Source organism: Rhea americana, unplaced genomic scaffold (genome assembly GCF_003343005.1).
Source record: "Rhea americana isolate MKP2758 unplaced genomic scaffold, rheAme1 scaffold_54, whole genome shotgun sequence".
NCBI lineage: Eukaryota > Metazoa > Chordata > Aves > Rheiformes > Rheidae > Rhea > Rhea americana.
Window position 1 is genome coordinate 3,863,932 of NW_028186690.1, and position 22,075 is coordinate 3,886,006.

The 22,075-nt window shown below is 38.0% G+C and overlaps 1 protein-coding gene across 1 annotated transcript in view; it reads right to left on the reverse strand.

The window, feature by feature from the left end:
* Positions 1–3,732: 3,732 nt before the first annotated feature.
* SAMTOR (S-adenosylmethionine sensor upstream of mTORC1) overlaps positions 3,733–22,075 on the reverse strand; it is a 28,667-nt gene continuing 10,324 nt past the window's right edge. Inside the window, exons 3-5 of the mRNA XM_085318546.1 lie at positions 17,080–17,253; positions 10,408–10,522; positions 3,733–5,493 (exon numbers count right to left, since the gene is read on the reverse strand). Coding sequence (XP_085174672.1) covers positions 4,864–5,493; positions 10,408–10,522; positions 17,080–17,253 — 919 coding nt within the window. The 3' untranslated portion in view covers positions 3,733–4,863. The remainder of the gene's footprint in view (positions 5,494–10,407; positions 10,523–17,079; positions 17,254–22,075) is intronic.

The following is a 22,075-nucleotide window of genomic DNA, read 5'->3' on the forward strand; positions in this document are numbered from 1 at the left end:
CTCCGCCGCGGTGGGAGGGCGCCCGCGGGCGGGCTGCGGGGCGCTAGGCCGCGAGGTGGCCGCTGCTGCCACGGGCGGAGGCGCTGCTCCTTAGTGGAGTGCATGCGTGTGTGCGCACGTGTGTGTAAATATATATATATATGTATATACACACACACACGAGCACACTTTTTTCCTAAACTTTTTTTTTTTTTTTTTTTTTTTTTTTTTTTTTTTTTTTTTTTTTTTGCTATTTCACAGCACGCTAGGTGTATCTTCAGAGGAGTTTCCGCTTTGGAGGTTTTAGGCTGGCTCCCGCCACGCTGAAGCAGTGCAGGCGTCGGGGTCCGCAGGGAAGCGCTGCGGGGGCCCCGGCTGCTGCCCCCACATTTCAGGGCTGTGGTGCCTAGAGGCCCGGCGCAGTGCCTGGGAGAAGGCTGCGGTCTCAGCCTTGTGAAGGGGGGTGGGGGACGCACAGAGCAAGATAGACTCAGCCGGAATTAGATGACAGAYGATGAGTACTTACTCCTTTCAGGATCTGCAGTAACTTCGTGAGGAAAAGCCACCTACATCTCATTTGAAGCAAAGGAGCAAGGCAGAGCAGTGAGAACAGCTGCCTGCAGAAGGGTCTACACGGACCCCGTGTTCCCACGCAGACACTTCAAACCCGCTCCTGGCCCGTTCCAAGTTAGTAACATATAGATTATAAGCAGGAGTGAAGCTCCACTGCCTTTGCTGAAGCTGCGCCATCACACAAAACATGCAAGGCAAATGGGCCAGAAGAATTAAAAAAAAAAAAAAAAAGTGGACAACAATCTTAGGCTTGGCCACAGAAGGCAAGTGGGCAAAATTGCCTGATTTCTGGATCTTAATAGCTTCATTGCTTAAATACACTTTCACTTTGAATTTTAGACAGCTACCGTGGGTCTCTAAACTGCAAAAGTAGAAGCCTGTTTTTCTGTGGATTTGTCCTTTGTTCCTGTAATCCCTTCATCACAGTAACCCCAGCTCTAACCCCCCTCTGCTACCTAGGCAGAAAGCAGTAGTGCTGACCAGCAGCAGCTGGCTACTCAGGCATCTAAAACTGGCTAGTCTTTCTTTCCTGCCTGAATTCCTCAGACAGATTGTTTACAAGAACCACAGTTATCTGTGAGATCTTTACCTCTTCCAAATCTAAACAGAACTGGCTAACAGGCTCAAAAGTTACACGATAAGAAAAAGCTAAGAGGTTATCCTTGAACAAACAAACGAAAAAATCTGAATTGCTTAGCAAAAACCACCTACTTCAGCTGCCTTAACAGCATCATGGACACATATAGTTGATAGTGTATCTTTTCAACTATAATTTAAGAATATTCCTGAAGCAAATATTTCTTAATCTTCTYGGAGAGCACTTTTTATAAAGACTTGTAAAACAGCTAAGGTTTATGCAAGCTTGCTAAACACAGCATTTCTAAAAATCTTCCCACTACTACACAGGTTTAAAACTACAAGTTTTAAATGAGGAAAGAGAGGATCTGAATATGTATATAGCCCAAGTACTAGGAATCAAAGGTACTAGGCTGATACATGGAGGTATGATTAAAAGGACTGAGAATGATCACAGTTTAAGGCAAGTCAGCAAGTCCCTCTGAAGCAGGAAASGAGGGAAGCAATATTAAGAGCAGCTGTGAAATCACGTTTTCTGATCTTTAGTATCAAGTGAGTCACTGGAGACACACTTCAGTTCTGCTGAAATTTAATGTCCTCATAATCTTAATGTGACTACGAGCCCTGTGTTTGCAGTTCTTAGTTGCTTTTCTCACTGCCTTYCTTTTCTGACACCTCCAGTCCTAAAATCATCACATAGAAAGTTTGCTCTTTGAAATCACTGCTGTATTTTTCTACAGGCGCTGCAARGATAGATTTCAGGAAGGCAGAGGGGAAATTCAGAGTGCATGCAGATGCATCAAGAGTGAGAAGAGARGAACTGCATTGTCAATGGTGGCAATCTAAGTAGATAGGCAAAGAAATGTGGAATTCCTCCAGTTGATCCTGTATCAAAAGCCCTTCCATAAAGCAGAGACCAATACTGAAACAGAGAAACTGAAATACCAAATTAAACATCTATACTATAATTCTATTCTTTACGAAATATACTCGACGATGTTTTTTTTTGAAAATAGGGAAAATAGCTGTGCATTGATTTTACTGGACTTCAGTGTAAACTGATTGCAAGGGGAAGAAAAGAATACTCCCACCCCAAACAAACAGTTAAAAAAAATGAAAACCTTTTTATAATAAGTGTGCTTTGTTCACAAAAAGTAGTGATATAAAGACAACAGAAATGCAAATATACATTTTTCCTTTTCTCCTCTAACACCTTAAGAATGAGAGATCTTCCTCATCTCCTGAGCAGTCATGATTTTGAAACACTTCATAGCCTACTTTTTCTTGCACCAAAGCCAAAAATTCAAAAACTGCACTTTGATGTTGTGGGAGGTTTAAGTATTTTTTGCAAATTCCACTCTCCTCCTCCACCACAATACACTGCCCAATAGGGAAAACAAACATACCAAAAAACTCCCCAAAGAACACACTTCAGGTATTTAGAATAAGCAGAAAGAGAATCAAGCTTTTATGAATCTCTGGCCCCTAAAGCACAAATAAAATGGTATCACCAAATTGCCAAATAGCTTTAAATGTTAATCTATTTTAAGTTCTTTATGATAAATCTTGGACTGCACTGCTTCTCTGTATGAATTACAAACCAAATTATATTGACCAATGCCTACATTTATGCTAGTTGGTAAATAACTTCAAAAGGAGTATCAATTAAAATATTAGGCACATTTAGAAGTATGCACAAATTAAATTTCTGTAAACAACTGAATTAATAACATCAATATTTTAGCTTCAACATGAGCGTGCTGGAGTCAGTAGTTAACTGGGGGAAAAGGTTTTGACTGACAAGCACTTTAGTGAAAGGGAACTTTAAGCATTAGATGCAAACACTGAGCTATAGTTCATTTTAAATCCATAGTATAATTTGTTAGATGAATATTCTCTGTAGAAAATTAAAACGATCAATTATGATCTTTGTTTTTGAGTCTAATCTTAATTTTAATATAGGAAAATATAATTGTTTATCTTGCATACAACTATACCATTCACATTCAATAACAAATTTGAATCAGATGTTAGGGGATACACATAGAGACACAAAGCTTATGTAAAAAATAAAGTATTGCAGTACAGTTCATATTTTAGCGTAAATACGACCAATATAGGAGGATTTTTTATAGCAAATAAGGTACATAAGAAAGCAGGCAGGTCAAACTGTGACACTTCAGTGCAAAACTTCAATGGAAGACATTAGTTTCATTTTTATAGTAGCCACTGTAAAAGCCACAGTAAAACTGCAGTTTACATGGTAACTTCTGGATGGCAGGTTAATGTGGTTTAAGGTGTATTTCATCACAACCATCTGTGAAACTATTAGTATTTTCTATCACGTTCCCAAAGTCGGTCTGAAATCCATGACGTGGCACCTCATTTGAACCATGTATGATTAGGCATTTACATACAGATTTAAAATCCGAACATTCAACCTGACAACTCTCACCATTCTGTCTAAATGGAGAGCAATCTAAGCTAAATACTGAATCCTCTATTTATACCTCTGAACAGAATTTCCCTCTCCCCCACACAACCCCCCATATTTATCTCACAAGTTAAAAAAAAATCATAAATGTAAAATACTTCTGCTCCAGCTTGTTACATTGCAGCCATTTTCAGACAGGTAATTTTTATTTAACCGAACAGAAAATGGGGTCCAAATAAGCAAAATTGTGTATGTTCACTTCACTCATATAAGYGGTCAGAATATACTTCCTTGAGCAGGTAACATGTATCCTTGAAAAACTTACAAGATTAGGTTGCTTTTACAAAGTTGGTCTGTAGTTATAATTTGGGAGGTCTACAATAAAGGAGAATTAAAGAAAACAGTTTTGTTTTTTAAAAATGCATAAATAGTTTACTTTAAAACTTGACAAAACCCTCCCAATCTCCCTCAAAATCCACAGTCTGGAAAGAATACAGAACACCATCACTGGGGAAATACTGATGTATGTTAGTGCTAGTACACTCACAAAATTGCAAAAACACCTTTCATCCTTGAAGTGAGACATAATTGTGGTAGATGTACCACACTCCATAACCTCTTCACCATTCTCCTGTCTACCTGCAATTTATGTAAATGAAGTTACACAGTGGGAATAACTATGGATAAATATACTCCAATGTTTTGGTGTTATACCAATTTGTTGTTAACTCAGGAGGCCTGCAGTGAAAGTAAAATCAAATGTGCAAATATTACAGTTTCTCCAGCCCAGACTTAACCAGAGTAAAACAAGTATCGGGAAAAAGTTTTGTTCCATAATTAAGAGACATGTGTAACCAAGTGTCTTAAACTATCTGCACATTTAATTAAAGTGCAAATTATTTCTTCCTACATAAACTTCTCAGAAGCCCACCAACTCCAGTGCCTTAAGCTCAACAACATTAACAGTTAAAATATTGAAACAACACTTAGCAAATTAAATAGAATTCACACTTCACAGCACTAAAGGAAAGAATGGTACCTTTCTGGAAAAAAATTTAGTGATACAAATTGTAAAGAAAGTAACAGCAATTTATGCTATGACATGAGTCATTTGCATAAAACTTGTATTTTTCACTTTCATAGAAGAATAAATTTTAAAATTCAAAAGTAGAAAAAAATAGCAAACTCTGTAAACCTTTGCATCTTCTTTACGCAAACCATTTTTGCGTGTTGAGCCCGTGTTAGTATAGCAGAATTAGTTAAGTAAGAGGTTTGACTTAAAGGGCATTTCAACTACTACATTAACTTAGAAGCAATATAGGATCTTCTAGCTCATRAAAAGGAATTGAACTAGATTGGCTTTCTCCAGAGTCCGAGTCATATGGAGCATCAGGTAGCTCCATAAAACCGTAAGCTAGCTGTTCGTCTTCTGTATCTGATCGAACATAGCCAGAAGTGTTGGAATACTCCTCATCTTCTATACTGTTGAAATCCTGTGGAATATACAACATTCCTGGGTAGTTCCTGCTAACTAAGTCACTTGTTGTTTGCAAGGAAGTTTTCCTAAATGCCATCAGATGCATGTGAGAAAACTTGGAATACTTGAAGCGTTTAAAACCCAAGGATTCTATGGCAATTTTCCAGCTTTTCATCATCATTGCACGGCGATTCTGATGGGATGAGTCAGGAGTGATTACGAGCAATAAGCCGTTTAATACGAGAAGTTCATGTGCCTTCTTGCAACATATCCATCGTTGATAGGGTGATGGGAAGTAAGAAAGGAGGAGTGAAAAAACAACAACATGGAACAGTTCTCCAGGTAGAGAATCAATGGGATTTTTCAGTTGCTTAAGAAAGGCATCTATAGCATCTTGTGCCAGTTGGAGAGGTTGCTGAATTTGAAGATTTAAGAAGTCACATTTGTATACACTCTAGTGGAGAAAGAAAACAGAAAAAGCCAAACAAATAATCAAGATTAGTTTAAATAAAAATTCACAATTCAAACCCACAGGATTATCATCAACAGACCCCATCATTCCCTTGAGGATACTTCAAGTCCTTCTAGTCAATCAATTTTAGATCAAACAATCTTAAAATCCTGACTTAAAAATAGTGTGCAATGCTAGCTTTCACAGTTGCAACAAAAAATTTTAGATGAGGAACAATTTATTAGAGACTTGATAACTATAAGAACTGCTCATTTTTAAAAAAGAAAATAACAGTTTCGCCCTAACAAAATGTTTCTAGTGTTAAATCAACTATTTCACAATTGATTAAAAAAAAAAAAAAACAACACACACACACACACACGACAGGCCCACACTGCTTTTGTTTCTCCAGAAGCTGGAAGCTAAAACCACCCCATATTAACTACTAAATTTCCCTATCTTTCCAATCCTTGTTAATACAGTTGCATATTAAAATGTGGCAACAACATGAAACAATGTAATTCTTAAAAAAAAAAAAGTCTAGATTATGTTTTTCATAAATTTCCCTGACTCTTCAAAAAAGTGTGGAAATATTTAGGTATCAAATTTATTTTCTAATCACTGTTATCAAATCTAATACTTTGGTCACTTGGAAAAAAAGTGTCATTACTTAATGGTGCAGAAACACGATGAAACTATGGCAAGACAAGCTATATTAGATGTTACAGTACAGTAGCTACTTTGCAGTAAGAACATTCACTGTTATACTTTGTATTTACAGCAAGGCTAAAATACGCACTTTTGGCAGTTACCACAGAAAGATTAAAAGCTTTAAAATTCATCAGCTGTTCATCTGTGTGCCCAAGGCATCAAAGACAGGAAATGATACAACAATATAACATACGAAAGACTTAGTTCATAACATCCTCAATCATAGAACATTCTCAAAAATATAATCTAGGAGTAACATTGTGCTATTCACTTTGACACTTCCTATTCACCAACACCTGGGACTGATTTCTCTCATGAAAAAGGGTATTTAAGATACAGAGTTTCAATACACTAGCAGCAAACTGATATAAATGACTAGAGAATGTGCAGGGAATGATAGACTTTAAAAAATTAAGTGAAAACGAAAGCAGAAACAAAATATTCTGCAGAGTGTATCTGAAAGGTAAAGTTAAATCTGGTGCTCTTTCATACCACAAAAATATTTATAGCTTATTTTACAAAACAACAATCAAAAAAGTAATACCATTGTAAAGATATTCATAAACCAATTTATATACACAACTACTTGGAAGTAGAAGAAAATATTATTTTTGTTCATATAAAATCATTTTATCTTCAGAGAATATGCAGTAAATTAGTAAAATTAATCTGTGTCCCAAAAATCTGTGATTTATTTTTCATTAGCTTTATCTTGGCCAGTAGTATGCAAAAAAATCAAGAGTTGCATTATGTGCCCATGAAGAAATTTTAATTGCAAYCACTATACCTGTAGGGCTACATTCTGCTTCCTTGTGACACTTAGTATAGGAAATTAGCAGTTGTTGCTTCATGATGTTTACTAAGAAGTTTTAAAGAAAGAAGTGCTTTGAAATACAGTTTTTCAGGGTAACATGATAACTTCACTTAGAAGCAACAACTTAAGTTAGATGTTGCACACACACACACTTGAAAAATAGCTATTTAGACTGCAAATCTCTCAATAATGGAAAATACTCATAAAAGTTATGCAGAAATAATTTTAAAACAATTTCATGACTAAAGGATGTTCAAGTGGAATTTGAATAGTGCAAGGCAGTTTTATGACAAGAACACTGCCATACTGCTAAATTCTACTCTAGACATACTAGTCTTCAGCAGACAGAATTCTTGTAGAAACTGAAACAGCAAGCAGTCATAATGTCAGTGGATGCACTGAACTAAAGACCTCAATCCTACTTGTATTTTCTTCATTTTTAATTTCAATATCCTTTCAGCCCCTTTCTGCCTCCTACTATATTTGTACCAGTAAAACATGTGCATATCCAGCATCTTTCCCAGCAGTATGAAATTATATTTGGACTTACTCTTCTTCTCAAAGTGGAGATTCTCCCTTACTTCCAATTTTGCTTTTTGTTTAAATGTAGACAAATCAAGCTACGTTAAAACAGTAACCACTACTAATTATATTCTGAAAGATCTGCGTTACAAGCAGAATGTCTGAAGGAATGGCCAACAGAAACACAAGGCCAAGAAGAAGTTTTGCTTTTGCCACTCTCTCTCCCTTCCTCCTAATCTGTAGTTCTGTGTACTTCCCTCAGTATACTTTACAAGACACTGAAAATGCTCATTGAACAACACCTAGCTAAATGGAACACCAATCCTTCCTTGGTGCAGCTCTTCATTCCTCTAAATAGAAAACCAAAACTTATTTCCATATTCATATATTGACAGTTTAAGTTTCCCCTATATGAAACACATAAATTCTAAACACTTAAGACATGTATCCTCTTACACTAATAACAGGCTCCAGTTCCTCTTATAGTTCCCCCCTCACCAGTTTTACATCTTTCCAATTCCTCAAGTCAGCTCAAGTATTTTACTCAACTACTCATTCTGTATCTAAAGCATGTCTATATGAACAAAGTGGATGAATCTACTTCTGTGAGTAGAGAAGGAAGTAGTTAACCCTGCATTCAGCATTGTTCCACACACTGACTTCCTAAAAAGCCTCCATGCTTCAATTTGCTTCAAAAAGTATTTTGATGATCTACTAAGCTAGAAGATTTTACATGCTCTATTATTTTCAAATTCTACTCCTAAGCTATTGAATCAAATTTTCAGGTCAGAAGATGACATTTACTAGCATGAGAACCCCTCTGGCTGCTATTCTGAAATCGGCATAGACAATTAATGGCCTAGATATACATTTATTCAGGACGTTATGGTGCTGATAAAGCTGAAAACATAGTTATCATGAACCCATCAGGGCTGGTCTGGAGCTAGTCCTAAGCTTGTGCCAGCAGATCTGAGTGCAGACACTGTACTCCATGTCACTGCTTGCTACCTAAGTTGTAAGAGTTCCCGAACACACCAAAGCATCCAAGAGATAAGCAGTTAAGAGAAGCTGGTGAACCTGACAAGTTTCATGGTGTGTTGATCTGTGTAGTAGCACTCCCAGTAAATCCCTGTCATCAAGTTATGCTGCTGTTTCAGACGACAAGAATCCAATTACCTTATCGTCCCATGTTAGCGTGACRGATCCTGAAGAACTGGTTCGTACGTAGAAATTGCAGCTACATGACTACTCTCTCTCCTATTATCTAGCCTAGATTACTCACATCCTCCATTACATCCATAAAATAACCTAGCTGGGACTTTTCTGACAATGATTTTGATCGCTCTAAGTTTGAGCTTATTTTCATAAATAAGAACAAGAAGTAATCATCTTATGAAGATATTCAGACGTTTAGGTTTCACTGATTACTTTGACTAGGTTTCCATTGACTGCAGTGGTATCCTAGATACCTTCATCAAATGTAGACATCTATATGCATCTCAGCTGGAAATTTAATTGCCACACATTACCATTTTAGATGCCTTAGGCTGCCGCACCACAGTACCAGGGGGTTCCTTTGCATCCTGTGTCATGCCTATCAAATCTATGCAGATTTCTCGGACGTCCTGGTGCATCTTAAGCAGTAGCAAGAAATTGTGTTTGGGCAACTGATGCCTAATACTCAAACTAGGCATATGAAGTCCATTCAAAGTTTCTTTATGTTTCAGTTGAAACTAGCATTGAATTACATTAGAAAAAGATTTTTCTGGAATCCCTCATTAGCTTCAAGCATACAAAGATATTAGTTTGCCGTTAGCAAACTAAACCAGGTGACCACAAAAAAAAATACAAAGCATATTTGCATGTAAATCACACTGTGCACCAAATAATGGAAACAGCAGATGAACAGCCTATCTTGTTATAGGGCAGAATTACTTTCAAATTAACTGTGTTATTGTACTCATCCAATTCTTCTAATTTCTCTACTTTCTAAGAAGGGTTACAGTAAACCACTGATTTTAATATCTGACTGTCATAAAAATTCAATCAAGCAGAAGTGGTCAAGATGCATATTGTCAAAGATTTGTTTTTTTTGAAAGATGTATGTCACTTCCTGCACATTTTTATCTTCATCCCACTTTGCCATTTTACTTTGTTAATAAATACTATTTTGTCTCACAAAAGTCATGTTAAGAGGGAAAGACAAAAGGAAAACATTATTACAGCAAGATTACTGCATTTCAGAACCTTATTACATAGAGCATATGCAACAATTTACGCCAAACATAGTACTTAAAATAAAGAGCATCCTAAGCTGATACATTTGCCCTCAGGGCTGAGAAAATTCAGTAACATTTGTTATTGAATTATATATGTTATTATATAGCAATAAACTGAAAGGCCCCACAATAGCACACTTCTTAACATCCTGCCCCCCCCCCAAACCATCCCCAAGTACAGTCACCGATCATTTCCTTCCATCAGCAAATGCAGCCTTAGATAGAAACCCCTCATGCCTAAGCATAATCCTACCTAAATTATATATAGGCCTTTTAGGACATGAGGACTTAGTGCAATACCATTTAAAAGATGGCTACAAACACTTTATGATCCACAACAACATTATAAAGGTTTAACTCATTAAAAAATATAGATTTTGTTTTAAAACATTTTTTGTTGAACAATTAGAGGTCTCTATTAATAAATCTTGAATCWTGTTCATGGGACTGGACAAAGTATGAGGACCACCATTCACTCAAAGCAAAGATATTTAGGATATATATTTAAGTATTAAACATAAAGTTTTTTTTTAAAGTATTCTAAAATATGTGAGAATCAAGTAAAATATTAATTCAGCAAATATTACATACCTCAACAGCTGGAACAATATCTATGCCAACTGTCAGAAATTCTTCAAACTTCAGAAATGGATTAAAACAGCTACCAACATCAAGTAATCTGATCTTCCCCAAGGAGTGGAGCAATCTAAGAAGCAAAAAGAATTCAGTTCTATCAAGTGTTATTTGTGAAACTATATTCTGAACTACAATTTCAGATAACTAACACACAAAACATCTTGTAGTGTTCTACAATAGTGACTAACAGAAACGAGTATATTGCTTGAATTGCTGACTTGCCTACAAAAATCAAAACCAAGCCCCATTCATAAAGCAGATGGTGCTCAGGTTGAAAAACCTTAGTTATTAATACCGTAGTATAATAACTTGTGCAACCTATACTAACAAATTAAAAGGCAATTTAGGTGTTTGCTACTCAGGCTGATCAGAGTTTATCTTGTCTTTCTCCATTTAATCTCTTTGTGATATTTACCAGCATGTCTTAAGTCATAAAAGCTACTTCTATTACAATTTCAGGAGTTCAAAAAATAAATTGAAAACACTACCAATCTGTCAGTTCTATTTTAAAGGGCATCTGAAGTCAAGAGTTACAATCAGATTTAACAAAGACAGGGGACACACAATGATATTCTGAAGTAACCCTCCCCCAAAAGTCTCTAAAAATGAAAATATTTAATTATTCCCTGTAAAATATTTTTATTATGTAAACAGCTCAACATTTAATCATAAGATCCATGTTTAACTAACTTTTTCTGAAAATAGATGACTGCTTGATGTTCTCTCCATTTCTATTTTCAATAGAAACTGCAAAAAATGATTGATCCATAATCAATGATAATGATTGATCCACAGAAAGTCAAAAGCCTCAGAACTGGCTGTTCAAATTGTAGCTAAGTTATTCTAAATATCTTGATGAATTGAAGGATTTCCTCAAAACTACTTGGAAGTATCTGCTCAATGCCATCTAATCAGTTTTGCTTTTGAGATATCGGAAACTTAAAATGAGAAACAGTAAAAATAGCTATTTCACATGATTTATGAACAGCTAATCAAAGTTGTTCTAAACTGATTCAAAAATGTAGATTCATCCTGTAAGAATTCTGGAGAGCATTTTGGGAAATCAAAAATCTATTTCCCTAGCTGCAAATTGTGACAAATATACTATTCAAGGGGAAAATTACAGATAAAAAGGCCAATGGCTGTAATACTAAATACTTAATTATGTTAAAAACAATGAAGGGTAATGATAAAAAAAAAGGGGGGGGGGAAGGGTTAACTTGGGAAAATCATGACTTATTGTTCAGACCAATAGAAAAAGGTTGAGATGCTTATGACATTTTTGTATGTCAGTTCCATAATCTTGCAGAGATGCACATATATCGTCCAAAAACATCATGGAAGATGAAAAAACACATTTGGTAAAATCCTGGAATACCTAAAATCCATTAATGGAGGCCACTGAAGGTAAATTCACAGCTCTGTCAGGGAGGAAAATGATAACTTTCTATCAAGAAAATGCTGTTCCTTTTTGCTTCAAAAGTCTGTCTCGAAACCCAGCCGGCTCTTCTAAAACAGGAATTGGCATCTTTCTGGGAAATATTCAGCCTTAGAGACACGATGACTGAAAAAACTTTCAGAAATATATCGACTAGCCAGTGGAGTCCAACAGAACAGTGGTTGTACTGATAGCAACAATAAAGCAGTAAGAACACAGAATACAGCAGACAATTTCTTTAAGAAGCAATAAGGAGATCTTAGCTCTCTAGCCTTCTCTGCAAGACTCCAACTTAGCTCCCAGTGACCTACCATGGAAAGGATCTTGCAGAAGCGCAAGAAGTACCCTTGTATTCAGCAAAATAACAATACTAACTTTAAAGATTTTGCTTCCACATGGAATATAAGATAACCATGGGATATTTCTGTCAAACTGCCAGCAACACCAAGGCTGTTCAGCAATTATCTCTAATTTTCAGTTTAAACTGCATGAAGTTTGACAGTTCAGTAAGTCAGTCAGAACTGAGATTTCAGAATGAAGGTGATAGCGATTTTTTTTCCCAACTTGGATGCCAATCTCAATGCATCCTGTACAACAGGAATTTGAATTATATAGAAGGATCATACAGATGCTAATGGCGATAAATTACAAATATGGTCATATCTCTTTCCACACACAGTTGGTACAGGACTTTCTCAGAACAGTATTCCTTGTCCAGCAATTGCAGACACTAATGCCAGATAAATGGAGTCAACACATGAATTGAGTCACTGAAAAGATGATGTAGAAACTAAAAGCAAAAGTTACTGCTCACTTTATTCTTTTTCATTCAAACAGAAACATCTATGTCTGTATATATGCTTGCCTTCTATATAGGAGTCCAATAGCTAGAGCAAAAGAATGAAAAGTTCATAGGGCCAGAGAAAAAAAAACAAAACATGCAGGAACTGGACTCCACAGCCTACTGCAGAGAAAACTTCTCACAGAGAAAAGAGGCAGCGTCTAGAGAATATTAAAAATTCAGTTTAAAGGGTTAGATAAAATACCTGAACAGATTAAAATATGCAAACCAGAAACCTCTCATCTTCAGGAGAATTTGCTTCACTTACAAAACAGAGCCAAACTCAGGGAAATGTACTGTTCTCCTGCTACTAAACTTGTATTCTTGGCTGCAGCGTTGCTTTTTCCTGAGTGAAAGCATCCTTCAGACTACTTGTGACGGCATTACAGCAGACTTCTGGAAAACTGCAGCTTTGGATTCCAAGTTGAACAGAAGCCCCAAATCAGCTCCTGTATACTAAGAGGCAACAGATCTTAGGCATTTGATATAGGGCARAGAGAGGCTTCCTATTTTCACTCTGACAGCTTCATCACCTTTTCTAGAATTCTTAATTCTAGTATTAAGATACTCATATAGGCATTATCATCTGGGGGGGCTGCATAATTTCTAAAATTAAAAATATAAGAAACATTATTTTGTTTTTCTCCCCTAAAAAAGGATTTTTTTCTAGAGTATTCATACATACTCCCTAAGATCTCACAAATGCTTTAATATAAAGAGTAACACAGTGGATTAAAAAATGCTAGTATGTTCTGCTTCTCCTGTATATCAATAAAAACTATTCCAAGATATGCCAGCCTTCTCTCGTACAACTATCATGTCTATTAAAACAGTGCAATTGGAACCTGAGCTGTGGAGGGTTTTGACAGGGACATGGCTCAGTCTTTTCTTTACTGTAAACTCTCCAAAACCAGAAAATTTTTAAATAAAGAACAAGTATTACTAGAATATAAACTGAAGTTTTTTTTTTTTAAGGGAAAAAAATCAAAGCAACTAGGTCAGAAAGATGAGAAATATAAAAGGCCCAGCAGTGCACAGGAAGCGCTCCATACAATGCCATTACAGATGACTCCTTGCTCACAGGCCTGGTTTTAGACTTTCTGTGTTGCAGTTAGCTTTGTACCTCTGGTTCCTATGATGTTTCCTTTCATCACCTCTGAGAACATCTGTCAGCATTTCCTGGTTTCTTCACCACCACTTCTTGAACCTTTTATTCCTGAGCCAGCTCAGCTGCTTACCAGGCAAAGTACAGTCTCCTACAATGACTTGCTGGTAAAGGTAAGCACAGAAAGAGCTCCTACGTTAAAGTGCCCTGTTTTTGACGCTATTTGAGAGGGGCTTATATGCGGGAAGAATAAAATCATTATCTTCACACTTACTTGGTAAAACACAAAGTCATAGGCTTGGTCATACCTACATCCAGAAAAAAAAAAAACCCAAACGAAACCCTCCCACCTCCTCTCATACAGTATTACGTGAACAGAACAGAATGACAGTATTTGAATCAGGATGGACGGGAGTCTCTTTCTTCCCCTGCAAGATCTCACCAAGATTCATATACTTCACTCATTCACCAGACTAGACATAGTGCAAAACAATCATAGAATCAGTAAGGTTGGAAAATCATCTAGTTCAACCTCCCTGCTCAGCATGGTCACCTAGAGTATGGTAGACCAGGTGGGCCTTGAAGACAACCGAAAACAGTTTGGCCCCATTCCCTTGACACCCTCCCTTCAGGTACTTACACACATTGAGAAGATCCCCCCTCAGTCATCTCTTCCCCAGGCTAAACAGGCCCAGCTCTCACAGCAGTTCCTCACAGGGCAGGTGCTCCAGCCCTCGGATCATCCTCGTAGCCCTGTGCTGGACTCTCTCCAGTAGMTCCATGTCTCTCTTGTACTGGGGAGCCCAGAACTGGACACAGGACTCRAGATGAGGCTTCACCAGGGCTGAGTAGAGGGGGCAGGATCACCTCCCTCGACCTGATGGCAACACTCTTCCTAATGCACCCCAGGAGACCATTGGCCTTCCTGGCCACAAGGGCACATTGCTGGCTCATGGTCAACTTGTCATCCACCAGCACTCCCAGGTCCTTCTCTGCAGAGCTGCTCTCCAGCAGGTCAGCCCCCAGCTTGTACTGGTGCCTAGGGTCATTTTTCCCTAGGCGCAGGACCCTGCACTTGCCCTTGTTGAACCTCAGGAGGTCCCTCTCTGCCCAGCTCTCCAGCCTGTCCAGGTCTCTCTGAATGGCAGCACAGCCCTCAGGTGTGTCAGCCACTCCTCCCAGCTTGGTATCATCAGCAAACTTTCTGAGGAGGCACTCTGTCCCCTCATCCAGCCCACTGATGAAAAAGTTGAACAGGATGGGAGCAGTACTGAGCCCTGGGGGATGCCACTAGCCAAAGGAAAGCATTTCAAAAGGTAAGTATGCATCGTGCAATCCACAAATCATTTTCACTGATAAACTCCGATTTCCTCTATGAAATATAGAGTGTGAATTTTGGCTTCACTGGGCAGTAATTTAACAGCTATGCCTTTTTACTATAAGTCTGTACAACTACTAAAAACATGATTATCTCTTGTTTACTCAGTGAGTCTCCGGAAACTTGCATTTATCTGGTATTTGTTTATGGATGTATATGTATTTTTAAGGTTTGAGAAAGAATATAAAGACCATCACTGGCTAAATTATCCAATGCTTCTAAAGTTATAAAAAAAACCCCTTAGTATTAACTACTTCCTATGCACACTAGTTAGATCAAAAGCTAAGGCTACAGACTACAGGTAACAAGCAGAAACTCGTGTAGTTGGCTCTGCAGCAGCCATTATAAACTCTGCACAATGGATGAAGATGAACCACATGCAGACAGACAGAGAGCTAATGCTATATCATGACAAGGCCTCAAACTGGAAAATAAATCAATCTGAAGTAGTGTATGATCAAACCTATTTAAACAAAYGTGTACCAATGAACTGCTATTTATATTATTGTTAGAATTATATGTTAATAAATGCTAGCATTACTTAAATGTTCTAACATATTAACATATAATCAGCATTCTGTGAGAAAGCGCCTGACAGTTCCTCATTAAAAAACAGATATTCATTCTTGGGTTGAATTAGCAATATGAGTGCTAACAGAGGAGAGAGAAAGAAAGAAGGAAAAAAATGGAAGAGGAAAAATAAAAGCTAAGTTTATTATGAGTAGCTATTACCTTCATCCTGGAAGCATCTGTTGCCTTGCCATAATAGGACAACACACAGGGGATGGGGGGGGCATTTTCATTTTACTTGTAACTATTCAACTATGTAAGCATTTGAGATCTTTATGGCATTTGCAATTTATTCTACAAACTACAAAAAGATGCCACCTGATACGGCTATAAGGGCATTTGCTGATAAGCATTAGCAAATGCTTATCACTTTCCTAATCAATGCTACATCTAACTTGAAGTAAGTGCTGTTCACAGAAAACAAGCCACAGTAACGAGAAAATCTCTTCACAGCACAGAAATGAAATACTATTCAGACAGTTGTAAGAGTATAAATCAAGTCAGAAATGCAACATTTAATGACCACACACTTATGCATTCATTATTCCATTGTATGTGTAACGTATGAAATTCTTCCCACCATACATAAGCATGCTACAAATGTGATCTATGACATTTAGGAAAAAGAGGGTTGGGTACCAAAACAACAACAACAACAAAGACAAATGAGAGAGAGAGAGGCAGAGAGAGAGGCAGCGAGAGAGCGGCTACTCCTGAGTACCAAAAATAAAATTCATATTTGAGCTAAGGTTTGAGACAAAATTAAAACCTTTGTTAAGGAAATACCTCAAGGATACCAAAGTCAATCATCATATCTAAAAATTAATGGTTATAATTCAATATTCTCTTTGAAGTACAGAATTGGAATCAAGAGTTCCTCCGCAATTGTTCATGAAAAGAAATTTATAAGTACTCTGATATTTACATTTGGGCACTTAGTATATAAGCAACTAACTTTTYAACAATGCTGAACTATCATTAGATTTTAACTTAATTAACATCTCCCTTATTCCACCTCAAACTTTTATGTAAATTGTATTGCATGCCAATGCCATACAAAAGTGAAATTGCTTTAATAGCTAAATGAAGATGACTAAATTGTTCTTCCCAGGCTAAGCTTTACGGCATCCATCAAAATACAATACCACGTAAGTATTTCTTGAAACACATACATATCCYCCCAAAAATACCCTTTCTTAACTATTCAAAATGCATCAGGCTGACCTAGTATCAGTGGAAAAAAACCTTTATCATGCAAAAAGAAAAAAGAAGTCTCAAAACCAGGTATAACTTACTCCTCTGTTACAGCTTCATGATTTGTCAGGCCCAGTGTTGGTAAGGGTTCTTCAATCTTGGGAGTCTGGGAAACATCTAWGGCTGGAGTGGTCTTAGAAGCAAGAAGTGCTCTCTTTTCATCTTTCTCAAGTGCTTTTCTTTTTCCACCATTCTGAAAGTATTCACGGCATACACTAAAAAGARAAAAAAGAAAGTTTCCCCAAAAAGCAGAACACAGTTTTTGTCATTATCATCGACATAATGACACAAGCCAGATTTAAGATGAAGTGCTGTCAGCTTTTAAACAAAAGTTTTCTGCATTTTATTCCAAATTTTACTTTGATAAATCAGGTTTAAGAAAGATGTGATGCAACCAAAGACACACTTGAAATCAAGAGCATTACTTTAGTGCCAAGAATTTGGCCGTAAGTCACAGTTAAAAATAACTTGAATCTGTTTGCTTATCCAGATAGACTTCTAATAGAAGTCTTGTCATAGCATCACCAGAAGGAAACTTGAACTGTCACATGTACACCTCTGTTCTCTATTGAAGGCACACTTGCATGTGTGCAGAGAGTTATTAACTAGTTCCCTACAAACACAGGTGATTATGAAGCATCTATGTCTTTGGAAGCATGTAGAGTTGGAGAAAGGAAATAGAACCTGGGTTCATGGTGTAGTTTACATGTATTGGTTTTCAATTTTCAYTGTTTGCTTTTTTATTTTATTTTTAAACAAATTTCTGCAGTACCTGTACTATTGTACAAGACTAAGCTTATTCTTCCTCATTTTGTTCATAAAACCAGAGCAAAATAATTTGGTTATATTTTAACAGAAAGGTTAACCAGTTTAAAAGAACAAATGTTATCAAAAAAAGTTAAATTGCATATGCATACTTTAACCAGCAGTCAGTACTAGTGTATGAGAACCAATCATTACGTTCCAGAGAATAACTGAATTATTGTGTTCACAAAATACATCTAGAACTGGAAATAATTTGTTGCTGTGGAATTAAAAAGCCTTGTATAGAGCAGCATTTAAATCAGACGTGCCAGGCAAGTATTTACCTGAAAAGTTTGACAAAAATAGTACTTGTTTGAATGCTGTTTTCATAACAGCAAATTTTATGATACCATCTTGAAAACTCATTCAATTTTCCTCTAACAAAGTTGCAGAGGTTTGAAGGTTACGTTCCAGAAAACATGAATTTAAGTTTAATTCAATAAGGGCTTATATGAAACAGGATCAAGATAATAGTATTTCACATCACTTAAATTCAAAAAAAGCATATTGGTATAACACTGCATTTAAATCACCAATGGAAACGACAACTTGAAATATATAAGCCTTATCTAAAGGATGGTGATATTCTAGGCACCAAATATATCCAATTTCTCCTCCATATAAGATGGAAGGGGGGGCGGGGAGAAGAAAGAGTCAGAGTTAAGCTTCTTATGGAGAAGCATACAACCAAACAGGTACAAATAGAGACAGTTTTATTCCAAGCTGGCAGGAAATGACCACCTTTCAACCATTAAACATAACTACAGTAGCACATTATGTTCAGGTTATTAAGTCTTGCTGTGAGGGAAAAAAAAATAAATTACCTTGGACACATTTCTGTGCCAACATAGTTATATGGCCTCAAGATAAAATTTGACCTGTGTCTAACAATCTCAAAGCATGAACAAGTTTTACTCGTTTGAGCAGGCCCTAGGCATCCTCACACTTAATATAAAAGTTTAAATGCAGATAGTAACCTTAGAGTAGAAGASACAGCCATATGAGAAAAACTCAGTCAAGATTATATTCATAATCAACAAACTTTATATTACAATTCTACAGTGACCAAAGCTATTTTCAGATCAAAGAAAAGTTAGGCGAAATGGAGAAAATATGAAATCTGCATCTGAAGTGTGGAGTAAGATCACATATAGAGGCCTGAATACTAGCCCAGGCTACAACACCCCAAAATGTATACACTGGGAAACTACACTAACTCCACTAGAGATTACTCATATGGGAAGAGTAGCTCTGCAGAGAAGGATCTGGGAGTCCTGGTGGACTAGTTGACAATGAGCCAGCCATGTACCCCTGTGGCCAAGAAGGCCAGTGGTATCCTGGGCTGCATTAGGAAGAGTATTGCCAGCACATTGAGGGAAGTGATCCTCCCCTTCTACTCACAGAATGAGTAAGGTTGGAAGGGACCCCTGGAGATCATCTAGTCCAACCTCCCTGCTCAAGTAGGGTCACCTAGAGCATGGTACACAGGGTTGCACCAGGCAGGCCTTGAAGATCCGCAGAGAAGGAGACTCCACCACCTCTCGGGGCAACCTGCCCCAGTGCTCCGTCACTCTCACAGGGAAGAAATTCCCCCTCACGGTCGGGCGGAACTTCCTGTGCTTCGATTTCTGCCCATTGCCTCTTGTTCTGTCACACGGGACAACCGAAAACAGTTTGGCCCCATTCCCTTGACACCCTCCCTTCAGGTACTTRYACACATTGAKAAGATCCCCCCTCAGTCATCTCTTCCCCAGGCTAAACAGGCCCAGCTCTCACAGCAGTTCCTCACAGGGCAGGTGCTCCAGCCCTCGGATCATCCTYGTAGCCCTGTGCTGGACTCTCTCCAGTAGATCCATGTCTCCCTTGTACTGGGGAGCCCAGAACTGGACACAGGACTCGAGATGAGGCTTCACCAGGGCTGAGTAGAGGGGGCAGGATCACCTCCCTCGACCTGATGGCAACACTCYTCCTAATGCACCCCAGGAGACCATTGGCCTTCCTGGCCACAAGGGCACATTGCTGGCTCATGGTCAACTTGTCATCCACCAGCACTCCCAGGTCCTTCTCTGCAGAGCTGCTCTCCAGCAGGTCAGCCCCCAGCTTGTACTGGTGCCTAGGGTCATTTTTCCCTAGGTGCAGRACCCTGCACTTGCCCTTGTTGAACCTCAGGAGGTTCCTCTCCGCCCAGCTCTTCAGCCTGTCCAGGTCCCTCTGAATGGCAGCACAATTACTCAGCCCTAGTTACGCCACATCTGGAGTACTATGTCCACTTCTGGTCTTTTCGGGGTAAGGGAGACATGGAGCTACTTGGCTAATGGGCTGGATTAAGGGACTGGAGCATCTCTCATATGAGGAAAGGCTGGAAGAGCTGAGACTGTTCAGTCTGGGAAGAGAAGACTTAGGGGAGATCTTACCAATGTGTATAAATATCTGAAGGAAGGGTGTCAAGAGGATGGGGCCAGATTCTTTTCAGTGTTGCCTAGTGATAGGGCAGGAGGCAACAGGCACAAACGAAAACACAGGAAGGTCCATGTGAACATATGGAAAAACTTATTTACCATGAGGGTGATTGAGCACTGGAACAGGCTGTCCTGAGACTGTGGAGTCTCCATCCCTGGAGACATTCAAAGGATGTCTGGACATGGTCCTGGGCAATGTGCTCTAGGTGCTTGAGCAGAGGATTGGACTAGATGATCTCTAGAGGTCCCTTCCAATCTCAATCATTCTGAGAGTCTGTGAAAGACAACAATTTAACAAACAGTTGAAGTAGAAGGAGTCTAACATTTAGCTCAGTAGAAGGAGAAAAAAACAGAAGAAAACAAAACTCAATCCCAGAACAGTATCTGAATTATTGCTGGTATAGTAGGTGTATTTTATACTATAYGGTATTTATTTGTTCATGAACATATAATCAATTTAGGGATTATGTCTTTCACAGCTATTTAGTTCTGTGCCATTTAGTCTGAAAGAAAACAAACAATCGAAGAAAAATCCTTTTCCTCACTGTGTATCAGCACCTTATTACCTCTTTAGCATCTTACAATATCTCAATTTTTATTCTAAAAGTCTTTTCTCTCATTATATCTTGTAAAGCATTTTGAATCAGTGGCAGTTTAAATAACGTCACACAGCCATCAATACTGACATACAGGTCAGAACATACCAAAAAGTTCACAGCCTTGGGGAAATGCATTGTTTTCTCTTCTCAACTACTGATGTTAACTCACTAGAAGCTGGTATGTTGTCCAGCTTAACTCCAAACATGCTGCTGTATAGGAGGAGAACCACGTACTTTTGAAACATGGCATCTGCTCTCCTGCCACTGTGAAGAAACCATTTCTTCCTTGTCTGTTGTTACTACAACAAATCTGTAGTTTCTCTGTCCTCATTCCCTGTCTTGCCAACTGAGTTCTCATAATTCTGTATTCTTCTTAACTAACCTAATCAGAACCCTACTTCTCTGCACATAAAATACTACCAAAGGCAACTATGAAGACAGACATCTAACTCCTGAGTTTTCACTGGAAGACACTGAGCCTTCAAAGTTACAAGAATGCTCAAGACTGGGCAAAATTCATGTTCAGACCCCACTCTATTTCAAAGTATTATCACAAGAAAGCCAAAATTACCAAATCCCCACACCCAAACTCATCCCCCTAGTCCCAATAAACCACCCCTCAACCCCCGACAGTCTGGCAACATGGCACGTCACAGCCACTGAGCATTCCCTCTGTTGTAGGTCTTCCTGAAGTCACAGTGACAGATTTACTGTTTGTTGCCCTGGTGGCTCCTGTGGCCTCACAGGAGATGTCTGTGTACTCACCACGTGGAAGTTACTCTGCATTTACCACAGGGTAAGAGTGAGCACATTGACAGCTACTGCACAGAAGCTAATCAAACTTAACCCACCCAGTACCTTACCTCAGGCTAACTTGTTGATGTAGCCAACAAGTTTAGCTTTTCAGCTACTAAAACTTGTCATTTATCACACATGGTTTGGAGTATGCAGTTTTATGAGATTCTACATTTAACAGCTGTCTCAAGTAATGAGCAGAACATCCCTTAATTATTTACAAAGAGAAACAAAATTAAGGAATCTATTTTATAATTCTGGGAACTGACATGAATATATTTTAACTAAACAGTTAAGCTTTCAGTCTTTGATGATGCAACAGTAGTTTTACAATTAACATACTTGTTTTTGAAGAGTTGTACAATTTAAATGCTACCTGA